We start from the raw sequence: 18,840 nt of genomic DNA, 5'->3' as shown, positions 1-18,840 counted from the left end.
ATTTACAGGGAATTAGAAAACTATTTAGATCTGTATTCCCAAATGCCTTGGGAATTCTTCACTGGGCTAGAAGATACCCCACATGGAAGTTTCCCAAAGTAAAACATGGCTTCTCAAGTATCTGGGCTCCCTGTTTTCATAATTTTCAGTTTGATTGTTTATAAAGTGCAAACATAGTCCAGAAATTTTATGCACTTTTTTTTAATTTGTGGGGTTTGTTTTGTTTTTTTTTTTTTTAGAAGAAGCATTCCTCCAATAGTATTCCTCTCCCTCGTGTTACTAATACACATTTTTGACCTTATCTCCATCTCAGCTCTGATTTCTGTCTGGGATTGATACATTCTGTTCCAGAAACATTCATCATTAAATATGAAAGCCTGATTTACTTTGGCCCTCAGTTTAGTTTCAGCACAATCTCCATAAGAAGATTAGCTGTGACTGCTGAGCAGCACATTAACATTACTTTTTAAGGGTATGTTTTATGCAAAGAGTGAGATGCTTATTCTAATTTGGACACAGTGGTACTGACAGAAACACAGGCAGTGTGTTTTGCAGAGAGACCATAGCAGGTATGTTCCCTTTGCACTAAAATTGTCTGTTTGTCTTTTTTCTGTCCCCTGGGGGGCAGGGAGTCACTCTATAAAGCAATTTTTCTGAAGAGGACCACTGTTCACTTTTTGTCATGAGTAAGAAACAGAAAGAAGAATAGGAAATACAAACAATCTTGTATTCTATCATCTATATCTATTTATCATTTATTATAGCTATCTATCTCTCTGTCTGTCTATCTATCTATCTATCTATCTATCTATCTATCTATCTATCTATCTATCTATCTATCACATCATTCTGTACATTCAGCTAATAAGTAAAGGGCAGCAGAAGAGTAAATTAAGCTAAACAATACAAAAAGGCAGTCAGGGCAAGATAACATACTAGAGAACACACATTACAAAGACTGTGCTCCAAACAAAAGCATATTTATAGTATTACTTTGTATCAAGCTAGCTTTTTACAAGGTAAAGGCCCAGCTGCTGGCCTTCCAGCCCATTTAATCCAGCTAGGATGATTTGCTGTGGACTCACTTTAAGGGCACTTCTTTGCTTGACTTTGCCCATCTCCAGTACCTGGGCATTACCATTTCTCTACCTCTGGCTCCACATGGAGAACACACACTCCTGGAACCACTGTCCTACACCCAAAGCTACTCCAGTGCACAGGAAGAATAGCTCACCATTCCCTTCATATTCCCATGTCTGAAGAGGCATTTGCCTCTAGCAAATACTGACAACGGAAATAATAGCAGCAAAATAAACAAACCAACCTTATGTTTCACAAGGAAATCTGCCCTTCACCCTGGTGTGTACATTCTATTTTGTATTTACTTCTTTATTTCATCATTATAAAAACCACTGAGAAATAGCAATAAATTAGGATTTTTTTAACATGTAATATTATCAAAAAGCAGTGAAAGAATATTGGTACACTGAATACCACTTGCAGACACAAGATGTTAACTTGAAGGAAAAAAGGCCATTTGATTTTTCTGTCATTCAATATTAGATGTTGCAGGACAGTTTGGGCTCTCTCTCCTTCTCTTCCTCACATTTTTCCTTTAGGCTCGCATTTCTGTGCAGTGGATTTGCTGTTTCAGAATATTATGTCTATTACACAGCAATTTTGGAATTGAAACTCTTAAGTATCATGAAAAGCAGAGCTTCATAAATCTGGGAGACAGATGCTTATATTACCTACTATTATTAAAATAATTTAAAAGCTCAGACTTGCATCTGTAATTGCATTTCTTCCCTATTTTGCTTGCTTGTTATTTTTAGAGTGCCTGAAATGAGTGCTATCATTGGCTAAAGCCAGATATAAGGTTACAGAGACTAGGTAATTTTCCCTGTGAAACTGTGGCAAAAAACTGTTTTATTTTTTTTTCTTACCCGTCTCCTCCAGACAACATTCACCAAGATTTACTCTGACAGTGCCCAGTCAACTTCAGCTATTAAAGAACATCTAAACACAAAGATATCTGTGGTAAAAGGCTGAAAGAAAGACTGGAAATGTTCCCCATTGTGCTCCTGAGCCCTTCTCCATGTGAGCAGTTGTTGAAGCTGATGTAAGTTCTCCATGTCAAGAGCCAGCAGACTCTCCATGCAACAAGCCAGCACCCTCTGCCTTCCAAGTCTGCAGGGGGAACAAGGTTTGAGAGATACAGCCCTTCTCCTTAAAGAACTGGGCTGGTTCTGGCTTATTCCTTTCCTGCTTTTGTTAGAATCCCTCCCCATCTGCCTAAAAGGAGTGTACTGTGAGGTGATAAAAATGAGACTCTGAGGAAACTTTCAAAAGGACAGGGAGGTAAGTTTCAAATAACTGTACAATACTTTTAGGGGATCAAAACAGAAAGTAAAATTCCATATGACTACTGCATATTATAATCACTTTCTACGAAGAATTTCTTTCCAATGTCAAGATCTCAACTTTCTTCTATCAGTATTTTGTAACTAGTGAATCATTGTCAATGCATTACTGATCCATCTCCCCTTTCCAAGCCTTCCAATATAAAACACTAAGAAAATCAAGACCAGATACAAACCACAGCCAAAACAAAACTACAATAAAATTCCACGTTTTCATAATTCTTCACACATAAATATCTTCCATCCTGCTGACTTGGAAACTTGTTCTGAGGTAGATATAACTTTGAAGTTGTCAGAGGAAGCCGTGACAAATAGTCTGATGCAACTTCAATTCAGTTTTACCATATAGTGCAGTTCAAATAAAAGGTAAACGAGGCCATATTACTGGGCTGTGCTCAAAGAGATTTAGCTATGTTCTGAAATAACTATGTGGCCACCTTAGTAACTCCCTTAAAGAACATTCCTGTAAGGGCAGTTTTAAAGACTGTCGGTTTTTACTCATGTAGGCTTTTTGGTTTCAAGCTAATAGGACTGTTCTGTAATTATGAATAGGCAAAATATACTTCCTTTTTTAAGATCTGTAAGATATTTTTTGGTGTAACACTAACTGTCAGATAGCATATAATTCTTGCCAAATCTCAACAGCATCTTGAGCTTAACAAGAGATCTTCCTCCAATACTACTTTTGTTCTGGAAAGGCCTTGATGTCTCCTTCCCTCCATTTTCAGGCCTTTGCTGACTCACTGTCAAGCCTGAGACTTTTTGTGGTTTGAAAGGGTCCCATTTCTCTGCTTCCTGAACCCAGCTGCCAGTGATCAGAACTCCTTTCCCTCTCGCATTTTCTGCAGCTTTTTGTCCTGCCACAGCAGTTATTCTGGACAGATAATACATAAAAACTACATTATATGGTAGGAACACAGTAGGAAAAAAGTAATTCCTTTACACCTCAGTCTTGCTCAAACTAGTAAAAAGTGTCAAGGCTATGTGAGGGAATGAAAATTTTAATTTATAAAATGCATTGGTTAATGTTGTCTTTTGTCTCCTTTAAAACACATCAGGAAAACCAAGAAGCAATTGCAAAAATGATTTCACTTTTCTAGTGGTAGTTTCGTAAATTTGAATGACTATATTACACCCTTTGTATAAAATCAGAACCTCTTCCTAAACCTGAGACTGCACCAACAGAAAAAAAATCCTTTGATAATAATTCAGGTTTAACATTTTCTCGAGATGGGGCAGATTTCCAAATGTAAAGAGGATATTGCCAGGAAAGATCTACAAATGATTTTGAGTCAATGACTTAAATACAATCTCAATTGATGCCAGTCCCAATACATATATATGTATTTATATATTTATATTGACCCATGTTGCCTGAGTCATAAAACTGTAATCAGCTTCGGGCTTTTCATGCCAAAGGCAGGGGTAGCTTCATATGCAATGAAACACTTGCATTTAATCGAGACTCCAGATCTGGATTTTGAGACAGCTGGAAACTTTTATTAAGTACTGGCACTTCTTAAAACTCTACTTGGATTGAGTCAAACTACATCAACTTAAAAAAAAAAGATAGAAAAAATATAAAAAGAGGATTTTAAAACCTATTATGCTGAGAAAACGAATCTTATTTTAATTTATTCAATGAGTATGCAATCTTACAGTCAAAAAATTTACAGAGTAACATCTACTGTGGACATAAATTTGTCCATCCTTTCAGAATCCCAAAGCAGTCTATTACCATAAAATTGGCTGGGTCTGTGCTTAAAGTTAAGAAAAAAATGCACATGAAATACATGTGTATGTCCATATATATATACACAGACATAAAAAAATAAAATGTCAAGGCTCAAGACTACTAGAATATTGTAAGATGGAGAAAAAAAATGCATTAAAAATTGGTTGCAATCACTTAAATAAATAGCTACAATGATTCATCACCGAAATTATGTTCTCTATTAGGATTATAATTTTTAGGGGTTTTTTTTTTTCATATTCTTGGCTGGTCAGATACACACGGCTCCTGATGTCTTCTAGATATTCTGGACACTGTCTGTGCAGCACACAGAGGAGCTCTTTTTGGATAATTAATTTCAGTTTGTTCTTGTCCTATACATTTTTATGAAGCAGAAATTATACACAATCAAGGACTTGCAAGTTTTGTCTTCTAATAGAGGAGTATTCATTACTTACAGCACAAGGACCTCTAAAATTAAAAATAGAGTAACAACACTTCATATACCACATGCAGTGAAAGAAAGTTTTAAAAATCCATGCTATGGGAGATACCATTTGCCACTTACATCTGTTATCATTTTCCCTCTGGTCTTGTTTCTTTCCCTGTGGTTAGCTCGTTTCTGTTTTTGCTGCAGGACTCGTTCCCTGGTGGTGCGGTACTCCAGAGCAAACTCACTAATAATCTTGCAGAACTTATTGATGTTGACTTCACGTATCGCGTAGGGAGGATGGCCCATAAATAACAAAAATGAGTGAAACCTGGAAACAAATGAGTTATAGATGTAAAGGGGAAAAAATCCTTATTGATGGTCTCTTGGAAAAAAAACAACAACAACCACCCTATATTTCACTGAGTCCATTTATTACATTACTAGCTCCCATAATTTCCTTTGTGCTACAGAATTTTCATGGATGCTTTGCATAACATTGGTATGTTTTATAATCAAAACCATGAAAGTCTAGCCTATGATAACTTCATCCTAGTCTACTTTCCCAGGCTGATGCAGGAGATAAAATATTTATGGAACTCCATCACTTTATATGACTAATTTGGCACGTGAATGACCACTTTCATTTCTCCTATAGAAAAAAATATTTATTAAGTTTCAATTCTGTTTATTTGTATTAAGCAACTTCAAAGAGGCTGTTAGGACTTTGGGCAAAGTCTAGACAAGAAGAATGCAGATTTACAGGCTAGCAAACACAAGAAGGAAAGAATTTCGGTTCACAAAACTGACCATAAAATTATATTATCTACCAAGTACGTTAGTTTGGAACACTCTTAATTCACAGTTTTACTGCTTCTGTGGCATTTAGAGATTTTGCACTATTTGCAGTTTTTAATACTGCTTCTATATTGCATGATTTACAGCAGCACACTGAATGTGTAAAAATGTATGGGAATTCCTTTTAACTACATCTACATCCCTGAGGACAAAAAGTCTTCCCAATCTTAGAAAGGTGCAAGTATATGAAAACATTTTTAAAAACTATCATAGCAGTTGCAGGCTATCAGAGGAGAAAGTTGATATTTTTTTTACCTGCACAATGCATATGATAAACACAACAGGAATCTAATGAATTCACTTCCTTTCCATTGCAATTGGGATTTCGGCTTACTTGAGGCATAAACACTAAGTCATTACAAAAATGAAAGAAGAACTGAATCAACTTCTCAAGTGTATACCCACAAATTTGGGATAATTTGGAATCCAGTTCTTAATTTTGACCACAGCAATCTGGAAATTATCCAGAAGTTGAAAAACTTCTCACAGTTTCATTAAACTCAACTGCAAATCCTAGGGAGAGGAATCTTAAATCTGTCTTCAGCTGGTATAAGCATAAAACACATAGTCGAAGATCTTGCAAATAGGAGTGGTTCTGCCAACAAAAGAACTCATTGTACAAGACTGATTACAGCTTCTGCATATGATGAATTTGTCAAGAAAATTTAATTTTTTTTGCTACAGTCTGCTCTTGTTTATCAGACAGTAAGTCAAGTCTCCTTAAAAGAATTCCAAGGATAAACAGAAGATCAATCAACTTATCTATAAAGCTGTTAGCTTTTGGGGACTAGGAGGCAAAAGACAGTTATTGCACCTTGGTAATAAATGATTGCCTGGGTGATTGCTTTTTTTAAATCAAAAATATAGAAATTTCTGGAGTGGGGGTGTTTCTTAAATGGAGGCTATAACAAAATATGCACCACATACAACCCAGCAACATTTCCTGCAGGAATGGGCATTAAACACTTACAAAACACATATATTTATGATGTCATAACTTATAATTTTATCAAGTCATTTACTATCAAGGTATTGCTGTCACCAGTATAATTCTGTACCTGTTAATTATTCTTCTATGAACAATCTTCAGAATTATGATTCTTTCTGCACAGTCTTTAAGGAACTCAGACATTTTTTGCTTTAGACTTGGCTTCATTTCATGCTTTGCTATAGCCTTAAGGTGATCCCATGATGCTTTGCACCGTCTTTCCATCTGACACAAGTTTTCCTGGAGTTGTTCAAAGTCAACCTGGAAAAAGAGAAAGGAAAAGGTAACACTTGAAGTGAAAACACTGCAGTTGTATACCTGGATATCCAAGCAATGCAATCTGTGTATATGAAAGAGTCAAGGTAGTGGCAGCATGACATCAATTCACATTATTAATTATTAGTAAACAATAAAAAATAGCTTTCTCTATCACACTATGTCTAGGCACGTAATGCTAGCAAAGAAAAACTGCAAACAAAGAAATACCCATACACATATATTTGGTTTTATTCTTGGAGGCCTAACATCTAAAGAAGGGAAAAAAAAAATATTGTGATGTGTTTTTTCCCTTGCTTAATAACTTCATGTTTGCACCAAGCAACTGCATGACTCAGTTCTTTCTGAGGTAATACAAAACTTTCTCTTTTTCTTAATCCTTTTCTCTACTACTCAAAGCTTTTTATACCCTGTTTACTGCTCACTGTTGTACCCCGCCAAGCATTCTCCATTTTAGGAAGTACTTGGATCTATTCCCTAGTCATGCACTGACTTGTTAATAGATGATCTAGTTCTAATCACAAAATTCATGGGCCAGAATTTTTTAAAGCTCTATTGAAAGTATGTGTTATTTAGTGATCTCAGCACTAACTTTCATCCCTTGATATACAATACCAATTTACTGGCTTGTAACAAGATCATATAATGACTCTGAAAGTCTCTCAACACAGTTAAAATAAATGATTGCACCTTACAGTAACATTCATCAGGATAGAGGCCAACACATTCCACAGAAGGTGAGGGAGAGCTTCTCCTTTATTCATCAACCAAAAAAGGTGTTCAAATCATGATACTCTTACAGGAGACACTCAGGACGTGCTGCTAACAACTAAACAAAGTGCATCAACGACCCAGCCACAGCACACAACAGATGAGAAAAATAAAACTACCCATGTTATGGAATTCTGGAGAAAGGAAAAAATGATTTTATAATACCACTTCACAGTTCAGATGAACTGAAGCTATAAAGTACAGACTTAGTTCTCAGATTCTAAACACATCAGTGCTTGGGATGTTACAGTCTCCTACTGCAGTTAATTCCTTAATGCTAAATGAAAACCAGTGTCAGGGGTAGGTTTTATTTCATTCTTCTTAGCTGTGTGCAGCATCCACTGCTGAGACCTATACTGAGAATAGCCATAAGAAATGCATTATTATTAAAAAGCTCCTGGTATTGATTTGATTTGTTTATGCTGTGATTTATAAAGTGATGAATTTTTCCTCTTCCCAAGGAAATAGAAAAATCCTTTGATCCACTCTGCTATTCAGAAAAGCCCTGCAGGCGGAGCAGCTGTGGGGTATTTGCTTTCCTTATATCCATATCAATGCATATGTTGAAAAAAAAAAAAAGAAGTCTTTTCCAGGTCAGTATTTTCACTGTTGATGATAAACACATTGCTGTTCTCCACAGATGGTGTACCTAAAACACACATGGAGAAAAATACTAGCATTCCTGTTAAGGAAAAAAAAAAGACAAGGTTTAGGCCTTCTCAGTAAGATTATCCAGCCTGGGTGAGGAAGCATCTCAGCCTCTGTAGCTGAGAAATTTAAACTCATGACATTTTATGGCAGAATGAGTTTTATTTTAATCAATCAAAAAGGTCTGAGCTTCAGGCCTGTAGGGGTTCAAGAAACATCTTTGGAGAACAACAAATCTGGAGGGAATGTGGTGAATTCCTGGCCCCTTGAAATCTGCCAACAGTCAGCAAGTCAGCACAATCACAGGAGTGGGACGTTCCAGCAGGGGATGGGGGCAGGCAGGTTGGGCTACAAGACACTCATGAGTTTTTGAGCACAAACAAAAATTCAGTCCTCTATGGAAATCCTAAGGAGACTGCAGTAAGAAGAACACCACCTGAATTCTCCTGGAATAAACCTCTGTAGAGCACAGGTGTGCTCGAGCAGGAGCTGTAGAGTCCTGGAAGGAGTAAAGTAGGAACTCCAGTACAGGATAATGTACCGGTGTATTCCCCAAAGGCAAACTGTACAGTGCCTGACAGAATGTGCCAAACCTCCACGGAATCTCCGTCTGCCAGCTCTCTACTGTTTGGTCACTTGCTTGTGGACAGAAAGGAATATACTTGCAGAAAAACATCCTCATGTGAAATATTAAAGTTCCAGTTTTTCTCGGATTCAATCAGGTACCCCACCTGAGACTTTAAGAAATGCTATTTCACCAGTGCCCATTTTGTGTGTAGACACAGAATCCATCACTTTTCAGTCTGCTCCAGGTCTGTGGTTCTGCTTAGGATATTATATACAAATGTAACAGTAAGCGTGATGAGAAATCTCAACTACAAGACATCCCCAAACACGTTCATATGATAAGGAGAACAAAAACTTGTGTGGGGTAATAATGGCAATTATTCAATATGTTATGCATAAAGAAAACATAAAAAGGCATTTGTAATACCACACTACCTCTTTACCAGTTCACATAGCATTGCTAAGGGATCATGGATTGCACCTTCTGATTTATGTGCTTAATTCCAACACTTCACTAAAGGAAGTAATGATGTATAATAGTAGAGAAATATGAATCCTCTTTTTTGTTCTTTCTTTCTTGAAACAAAAGATGCACCAATTCTTGCCTGCAGGTGGATGGTCATGCTGGAACTAAGAAGGAACTCAGGTGAGCTGTGGCTCCAGGAGAGCTCAGCATAGGAGGTACTCAGACAAGAATTGCTGTGGCATTATTTTATAACTATGCTCCACTGAATAAAAGGAAGCAGTAATCTGAAATAGTCAGTACAGCTTTCTTGCTGGACAGTACTGTGCAGATATTGTACCTGGCACGAGGATTTGGAGGAAGGTGGAAACATACATTCTTCTTCCTCCTCAGCACATATATGTGCAAAAGACATGCAGCTTGCTGCCAGAATAGATACCTTCTGCTAATTTTTTTTAAATTAATACATGTTCTTTTCTGTGGGAAAGAGAATGAGTGGTCTTAGGCTGTTATGCAAAATAGGAAAATCCTTTCTTTCAAATGCTATGAAATGTTTATTTTAATTTGTAAACTAATTTAAAAAAGCAACTTTCTAAATGGTTCTGGGACATATTTGATATGTTCCTCATTCCTCTGGCCAGGTTCCTCTCCATAACACTAACACTAGCTAAAAAATATTCAGAAGTATTGGTATCTGTGAAATCTCTTGCTAGGCCCACTGTTCAGTTTTCTGGGAAGTGCCTTATAGACACTGTTTGATCAGAGGGGAGTAACCAGAGACAGTATATGCCAGCAGAATGTAAATGCCAGTTTATGTGATAAAAGCCCCTCAGAGTAAGCCTCAGCAAACCACTGCCCTAAACTCACTAATGGGCAACTTTAGAATTAAAAACCTATTTTTCAATTTAACACAACACCACATTTTGCACAAATGACTCAGACCAAAGAATAAAACCTTCCAACCACATGCCAGAAACAGCAGCTCTCACTTTAATCACTTTATATCATTATTTACTGCTTGCTACCATAGAAGCAGATGACTTTTCCATAAACAACAAAAATAAAAAGAATTCTACCAAGTTTCTCATTCCACTGGGCTGAGAATTCAGTACCTCGTGACAGACCTACAAACAAACACACCAGAACAAACAGCTTCTGTTCTCACTGTTTTTCACCTGACTCAAAAACTGCCACCACCATCAAATGGCTCAGCATTTACTTCCCTGCTTGTTCTGGTTCCCTGAACATTGGTCCTTACAAGGCCTATTTTTTTCAAGTTCAACTCCGTCCAATATCACATGCCATGTATAAAAGTTTAAAACTTTCTCATTCATGAAATACTACACCATGCTCCAATCATTCAGGCAGGACATGGATCAGGGAGCCTTTCAGGTCTTTGAGTTGGGGTTTTATTCCTCTGTGTGGCCACAAATACCTCATGGCAACACAGGAATTGCACGCTTTATTATTTTTTGGGAGAGAGAGGAATGGCTGCTTTGGGAATTAAATGCAGTAGTTCAAACCTGAAGTGCCTTCCACTATATATTCCCCAGAGCAGCATATACACTTCCAGGTATGCACTGCCATGCACTGCAAACAACTGCAGCCACTGTGAGATAAGAGGTCATTTTTCTTCAGCTTTCCCTTAGCTGGAATGTGCTTTACAAACACGTTCCCTTTTCCAGCTAAATCTCCTCTAGTCTTTGGGCTAAGCTCTCCCACTGCAAATACAAAACCATCCTAAAGTCAAAGATGCTGCACCTAAATACACTCACGTTTCCTGCCTCCTGTGTTAACATTCAGCTCTTCAACAGGGTCAAAGATGTCACAAGTGGATTGAAGCAGAAACCCCAAAAAAAGTAAATGAATGGAAACTGATGAAAGACTTATTTTCAAAATCACTGTATCTAAAGTTTTGTTCTGAAGGCCAGTGAATAACTTATTACATAGCCTCGGCATGCTTGTATAAGATTTCTATTGTTTGATACTCTATTGTTTATTGGTATAGCTTGCTTCTTTTAGTGGTGAACATATAAAATCCAGTTATTTTCTAAGGAAGACCTGGATTTCTGCATTTTTTCTTAGTCACAAGGTGCATTTAAGAGAAGATTGATGCTTTCACAATGACATGTTGTCTTAAATGCACAATAAAATGACAACTATTTTATTGTACCTCATAGAAAGATATACATAACCACACACAAGCTTTCTCTTTTCAAAGTTCAAGATAGTTTCTGCAGCAGACCACAGTCTAGTCTGAGCTGTTTATAATTTAGGGTCAGACCGTTCATTCTCACATTATTACAGGGATGCGTTCTGGCAGGGAACATGAAATCTTCCTCTTTTCCTGAGTTGGTTCAGTGCCAAAGGAAATTCTGAGAATTGCTCCTTGCAAACACACTGTCATCTGAGAGCAGCGACCTTCTGTGGCGTATGTTCAAAACTCTGTCTCCTCTAATATTTCCAGACTGGTTTCCTTCACCAAGTGTCACAAGAATTATCCCAAGACCCTTGTTAGTCTGACTTGCACACTGTGGGCATGCATTTTAACCAAGATAGATGCCAGCTCTCTTAAGCAAGCAATATATAAAGAAGGTTCTGCTCAGACATTTCTAATTCCTGGGTAAGAAGTGGCATTCTGTGAAAATAATTTTGGAAATGAGAGCACCTGAATCAACCCACTAATGAAAAATTACAGGACAGAGATGGCAGAGGTGCTTACTGAGGTATGACCAGATGAGTCTGCCCAATTGTACACCCATCTCTATTGCATTTTGCTTCATTGAACAATATCCTAACTAAATGGGATCTTTTTGCAGATGCTGTATGGCAGTTCCCATAATCTGGGATAAAGGAGAGCCATATCAGGCAGTGGTGACGTAGGTCCCTTCAGATAGTGTTATGTCACCTGCAACAATTCCTGCAGTCATATCACCTGGAATGTTATTGAAACACCACAGTGCCATCAGGTACGTGTGCTAAACTTCATCTGCTCTCTTTGAGACACAACCTCAAAGTCTCATTTGCCATGGAAACTCCTTTCCCCTTGCCCCAGTATGCTCTGTAGCCGACAGGATCTGCCTTTGCCTGCTCTGCTTTCACCTCTGCTCCTGCTAGCCCATGCCATGATCTGAGGCAGCTGCTGGCATCACAAGGAATGACTGCAAGAAACCTTGCATTCCTGGACTTTTTTTCCATGGAAAATAATTTGACTTTTGGCATTTATTTTTGTTTGAAATAATGTAGGGAAAACATACTTGAATGATAACTGCACACAAATACTTTCTGTCAAGTGAGACATGAGAAACCGCACTGAAAGAGTACAGGAGGCAACATGATTTTCCCTACCTTTTTTAATTTTTTTTTTTTATCCTTTCTCTGCTTTCCACTGTATCAGGCGGAAGCTACAGCATGTCAAATATCACTTCTGTTCCAGCCAGCTCCTGCCTCCTTATGCCTCCCTGCTAAGGTCCTTGGAGGGCAGGCTGCTGCAGGCTTCCTTCTCCCCTGTGTATGCCTTAGGCTCATCCTACGTTCTTTCCTAACAGCAGTCCTTGTCCCCTCCTGTGTTGCTAACATTTCCTATTTCTTACTTTTAAAAGCCTGCCTGCTTCTCCACTTCTTAGTAGCTGTGAGTGTCCTGTGCCCAAGTGTCTTGCTGCAGGGGTAAAAAAACAGACAGAAATTTGACATCCTGTAAGTCAATTAAAATCAGGGGAAGAAAATGACAGTTATAGTTTATCTACAGAGCTGGCCAGTTTTCAGGTGCACAGGGGAAATATTTCTGGGTAAGAGAGAGAAGATGAACATTTTTAATATGGACACATTTTTTATTCACTAACAGAGGAGATATTGGGGTTGAGGCAACCACTTCTTAAGGAAATTTCTAGGAACAACACTCGATCTTAACTGCAGAAATCTGAGGGTCTGCTTCAGTACTGGGTACACCAGTTTTGGTACAACTTCAGTGAAAAAGCAACTTAAAATATCAAGAAAATAAAAAAGACAAGTGATTTTAATAATGTGATACTAAATAATCAGTGCTGTGCGTGACTTTATAAATGCTTTTTTTCATCTAGAATTGTATTTTTTCTCTAATTTTTTCACTTGTGTGGTTTTTTTTTGGTGCTATTTATGACTCCAGTCCTTCAGTAAAAAGCCACAAGTTTTGCAATAACTATACCATTTTGTTTCTGGTCTTTCTAGCTCCTTTTTGGTGGGGCAGCCTGTTTTCTTTATGATTTTGGGTTTTTTCATGAACTAACGCTCAGGAAATTCTTCTATGATGTGCATTTCAGGGGAAGGGGCATCTCTGTTTATCTACAGGATGGAAATTGTTTAGCCTTTGTGGTTTCTGAAAGATGTTTGTAGGCAAAACAGAGCTCAAAATACAGCCTAATCCACAGTGATATATTAGTTCTCCTTTCCTGTCAGCTTTCCTAAACCAAGATTTCGCCTTGTCTGTGAACATTCCCTTGAAGAGGGCAGCTTGGATGGCTTCCACATCCTAACTCTCTGATTTGTGGCAGCTATGATCAAGTGGGAATAGAGCTTGTTACAGAAATCCATCAGTGGTTTAACACATGCAGGAACATCCCAAGGAGGGAGACCTTGGGCGACATGGGGAAGGTTAAGGCTATAATTTCTCTTAATGTGATTTTGTCTGGCCTTTTTGGATTTTCGTCCGCTTTGGGCAGGGCCACTGGATCAGCAAACCACAGACTGAAAGACTGTGCTCAATTTTGCACGCTCTTAGACCTAAATTTTTTTTAAGTGACAGCAGTAGGTTAAGCTTTCTTCCACTTTCTATGATTGAAAAATAGAAGAACCACTTGGGAGAATACCATACATGGTGGTGAGAATTTTGATCCCAATCTAAGAAAAAAGGGAAATAACTTCTTAGCAAAGGGAAGAAGCAGGAAATGAGAAACCAATATACCTAAATGCTAAAAAAGTAAGAATCACTCAAATTAAAACCAAAAACGCAATAGAAAGTTAAAATCTTCCAAACATGAGAAACCAAACTCACTGAAGGCAATAAACCAGAGCCTAAACATAGGCTGTACAAGAGGAAAACTAGGAGAAAAGAGATGGAATCTAAAGAGAAAATATCTAAGGATATAAAAGAAAAGCCACAAATTCCTTTATGGTACCAAAAAAAAAAAAATGTAGGAGGTCCTGGATCACTGGGGAGAAAGAAACTGAGGAAGACAAAAATTAGGGAAGGGAAGCAAGATTACTTATTTTCATCCAGCTTCACCACAGAGGATGTTGAGGAAAAAACTACTCTGGTGCTCCTTTCCTTTTTCTGTGTTATATTTTTAAGAGATGTGAACTGATAGTAAGGTTTGAAACCTTACTAGCAGAAATACATGTTGGAGAGAGATGATATCTTACAAAGAACTAAACAAGTAGAATACAGTAATTATGACATCAATTAAAATCTAGAAATTGAAGCACTGGCTAAAATGAACATGAACATGTATGAAACTATACTTGGTAACTTAGAGAATAAAAGGATAGTGGAAGTTTTGCCTGTTCCTAGAAAAGCAGCAAAGTTGGTGCAGAGGTCCAGGTTTTGTTACTGCATCTGGTACCTTGGCTGAAAAGATGAGTGACAGGAAACTTAATACGTAAAAATAACCACTATATTCTGAATGTTTATAAAATAGCAAATGGATAGGACTAAGTAAGAAAATTAAATTTCAAAATCTTTTCAAGGGACTCATGTGAGGCCACCTATGAATTGTGAGGTTAAGAGAGCAAAAGAAAAGAAGGAATACACATTGATTCTCATTTGGTGACAGGGCTAAGAGCAGGCGTCTCATGGTTTCTACTTTGTATTTCAAAATTATCTGGAAACAAGGAAGCACATCCAGAGGGTAAAATCTACAGATGGCAGGAAATTATTCAGATTAGTCCTGACTGAAGATCATCAGGGGTTTGAGAGATAAGCAGTAAATCTTCTTCAGCAGATCATGGTCACTGCTGCAGACTGCAATGCAGTGCAGAGTGCACGGCAGCATCTGACTCCATTGGGAGTTCTGAATGCTCGGTCAGCTCAGGAGACTGCCTGGCTGTCCTTGGGAACTGCACTGGGACAATGGGTGTCCAAAGGGTACCAGCAGTCAAAGAACACAGAGAAAACCTCAGAACATCTAACAAAAGGTAGCAGAGTGGACAAAAACAGTAAGATTTGACAGTGATAAGGAGAGGCTGGGATACTGGTCTTACTATTGTTTAACACATTCTAAAAAATAAGATGAAGGAAAAGTGTGAAAATGGTTTCATAAACAAAAGATATAAAAGGATCATTTAAGACTTAGACAAAGATCTGAGCAGCCTAGTTTAATCTGGTCTTGCACTGAAAAGAGTGATGGATCATATGATCTTCAGAGATCCTTTCCAACCCAAGTTATTCTGTTCATTAGAAATAAAAAATATTTTTGCTGCTCAGTATATTCAGACAGTAATTCCTGAAACCAGCAAATTGAACAGCAGAAAAAAAAAAAGATTATGAATTCATTGTTGCATGAACTGCACTAGAAGCCAAAAGAAGATTTCATTTTTGCAGTTAAAAATAAAGTATTGTATTATACAGATGTCCTGGGTTGTAGGAGCAAACAGAGTCGCTTACCCCCACACTCTCCAGCTCCTCTCCCAACATCCAAATAAGGTGGCCTTTGGAAAAGAAATCATTCCTCTATTTGATGCACATAATGAGAATTATGGCTCATGAAATAACATTTTTCTAGGAGAAATCTTTCATTCCCTTAGAAAGTTATTGTGCTCTTCTGTCAAGCAGCTGGTATTGGCCACTGTCTTAATCAAGACACCAGACTAGAAGGACAATAATTATCTGCTGTAATTATTACCATTTCCATGAGACATGACTCCTAAAGAGAATTTTTATGTTTGCTATCTCCCATGTTTACTCCATTAATCAAGCAATGTACTATTTTTAAGGGTTATTAATGAAATTTTGCACTCTGAGAGATTCAAGAGTGAGTTTACAGTGTTCCTATCATGCCTGGTCATAGCAGTTATAATTTCCATACCATACTGAGCCATTGACCAGACCTATGCATTAACCAGGGAATTACCATTTTTGACAAGATTCCTTTATTTCTATTTATGTTCCCTAACTCCTAAGGAGATCTCAAGAGATCCTCTGGAGATGCTCAAAACCCACCTGGACTTTTCTTCTGCAACCTGCTTTAGGTGAACCTGCTTTAGCACGGGGTTGGACTAAGTCATATGCTGAGGTCCTGTCCAACCCCAGCAATTCTGTGATTCTGTGAGTTAAACCGAGTATTTCAAGGACTCTTAATTCTAGAGACAAATTTTATTAGGAAAAAATTTATTCCTTCCATTGGATTTAAAATACAATCAGGCATCTGCTTTATAAACGAGATTCCCCCAAGCCACAGAATAAATGAACCTGAAGATACTGGTCGAAGTTTTAACTTGAAAATAGTTCCTAATAGTTATGTACATTAATAATGTACATAACATTAACATGGCTGTCACAACCAATGGCTGCCTAAGAGTGCACTGATGACGGAGCCTTGTGACAGGCAAAAATAAAGTTCAGAAGAGGGAGTACTGGCATCTTTGAAACTCAGTGCAAATGACACAATGAACACATATTTATAAATAGTGCTGCAACCAGGGAGGATCAAAAAATCAAAGAAGAGAATAGAATAAAATCTTAAATCTTTCACTTCAAAGAGGTGTTATAAAAAATGCACATAGAGATGTATTTACCTACTGGACATACCTTGGCTGACCTAGTGATGGCCCCGATCTCTGAATAAAGATCAGTGCTGTCTGGGAACTTTTCTACCACCATAGTGCAGACGTGGTGCAGGAGGGACTGTTTGTGCACTGTGTCCTTGACTTCTGGAACCTTCTCGAGGTAGCTCAACTCAAAAGCTTTGGCCTGCAATGAAAAAAAGGACATTAAAAATAAAGACATTAAAAAAAAAGACACTAAAAATAAAATGTTTACTCCTTCTCATGTAGACTAGTAGACAAAAATGATGACCAGTCAGGGGCAGAGGGGAAAGAAGAAGAATCCTACAGGAGAGGAAACTCATTGCTTTCAGTAATTTTTAACTTGCTGAAGATTAGGCCTAAAATCAGTTCATCTGCAGTGAAATGACCCACGACATAGTTCTCACACTTTGAATACAAAGCATCAATACTACACTTAAGGGAGTTACACTAGAACAGTGCTTAGCTCCACATTTCCTTCAGATTATGCTGAAAGAGGTTAGACACAACACAAAACACCCCAACACAGAATAAAAGCATGTTATATTCCCTAAATTACTTTTCTGGTACAAAATAAATAGCGGGTTGCAATTTTCACAATGATTTTGACTTCTGTATTTTTGAAGGTAAAAAGCTGCAGGGGAAATGCTGGGACATCAGACTTACATTGGTTCCATTCAGAAAGTTCCCAATGGCTAGCAGAGTAGAAAGGATAAATCCCAAAGTTTTATTGTGCTCCAGTTGGTCCATTCCCTCCTTCAGGTCTAGCAGTGGTTCTGCAACTTCCTACCATAAGAACAGAAACAAGAAAGTGAAGGTTAGTTTTTAATTCTATGGTTTAGATTAATTACTGCAAAAAGTTCCTGAACTGGCGTCTTGCAGAGTGTAAACTGGCCATGTGTGTTGGCTTTCTTCCATGTTCCAGCTAATAAATCACATGCAAGGACAGCAAAAAAAGTACATAAAATATTTTCCTACTGTTGTTCCTTTATGTATGCAACTGCCTTACTTGTCCTGGGGACTATCCTGTGGTTCCAAACAGGAGAATGCTGCTGCATTTCAGTTAAATCCATGAACACACCCAAACCCCAACTTAAAAAAAAACTTGTTATAAGTATTTTTTTCTAATCTTTGAACAACAAATTAAAAAAGTTAGAAACCTTGCTGACTTAAAATTTTTAGCTTGACCCTACAGCTTTCTTGAAACAATAGACATTTCTGTGTTTTAGATATGGTTTTGTGCTTGTGAGAATTTAAAACTGAAAAAAAAATCTGCTGTAAACATCAAGCTTTACAAATAGTCTCATTTCAATATTTTAATTTAATGTATCTTCCACCTACACATGTTATCTGAATATAGATGTGCATACTGGTAAGGCTTGAAATCATAAATTCTATTCCATTACCTCAGGAAGTGAACTGCACCAGAGAGTTCAAAGAAAGAGAGGGTAATTGAGTTGTCAGAACTTATTTCTGTCTCTGTGTGAGGCCCAGGGTTATTTACTTTGTATGCACACTAACTGTTCACATTGTTTCTATCTTCAAATGCCATTCTAACATCCGTGAGCAGCATTCTTTTCACAGAATCATAGAAAGGTTTGTTTTGGAAAAGACCTAAGGATCATCTAGTTCCACCCCTGGTGCCATGGGCAGGGAGACTTTTTTCCCAATTTCCCATATTGTTATACTCTTTATGAGCCAAGAAGCCAAAATTAAGCTGCTATTTTAGACCAAGAGGCAAAGTAATTGAGAATTTCACTTTCTTGGAGACACACAATGGTTTCTTCAACAACTGTAGTGATATTTTGCCATAAAAGATGAATGAATATATTTCTAGTCCCTACAGAAAAATTTGTCTCTTGAAAAGAATATGGAAAATTCGAGACAAATTAAGAGATGATAGCGAGC

At 37.6% G+C, this 18,840-nt stretch overlaps 1 protein-coding gene across 2 annotated transcripts in view; it reads right to left on the bottom strand.

Annotated features, from left to right (window-relative positions):
- The window catches only part of FHOD3 (formin homology 2 domain containing 3), a 377,016-nt gene that overhangs the window by 25,606 nt on the left and 332,570 nt on the right, over window positions 1–18,840 (bottom strand). For both annotated transcript variants that reach the window (XM_054515024.1, XM_036404996.2), the window contains 4 exons: window positions 17,599–17,718; window positions 16,937–17,098; window positions 6,502–6,692; window positions 4,724–4,916 (listed from right to left, as the gene is read on the bottom strand). In XM_054515024.1, coding sequence (XP_054370999.1) covers window positions 4,724–4,916; window positions 6,502–6,692; window positions 16,937–17,098; window positions 17,599–17,718 — 666 coding nt within the window. The remainder of the gene's footprint in view (window positions 1–4,723; window positions 4,917–6,501; window positions 6,693–16,936; window positions 17,099–17,598; window positions 17,719–18,840) is intronic.

This window comes from Molothrus ater, chromosome 1 (assembly GCF_012460135.2).
Source record: "Molothrus ater isolate BHLD 08-10-18 breed brown headed cowbird chromosome 1, BPBGC_Mater_1.1, whole genome shotgun sequence".
Classification (NCBI taxonomy): Eukaryota; Metazoa; Chordata; class Aves; order Passeriformes; family Icteridae; genus Molothrus; species Molothrus ater.
Note: the sequence above shows the minus strand (reverse complement) of the source record. Positions and strands in the feature narration are given on the sequence as shown.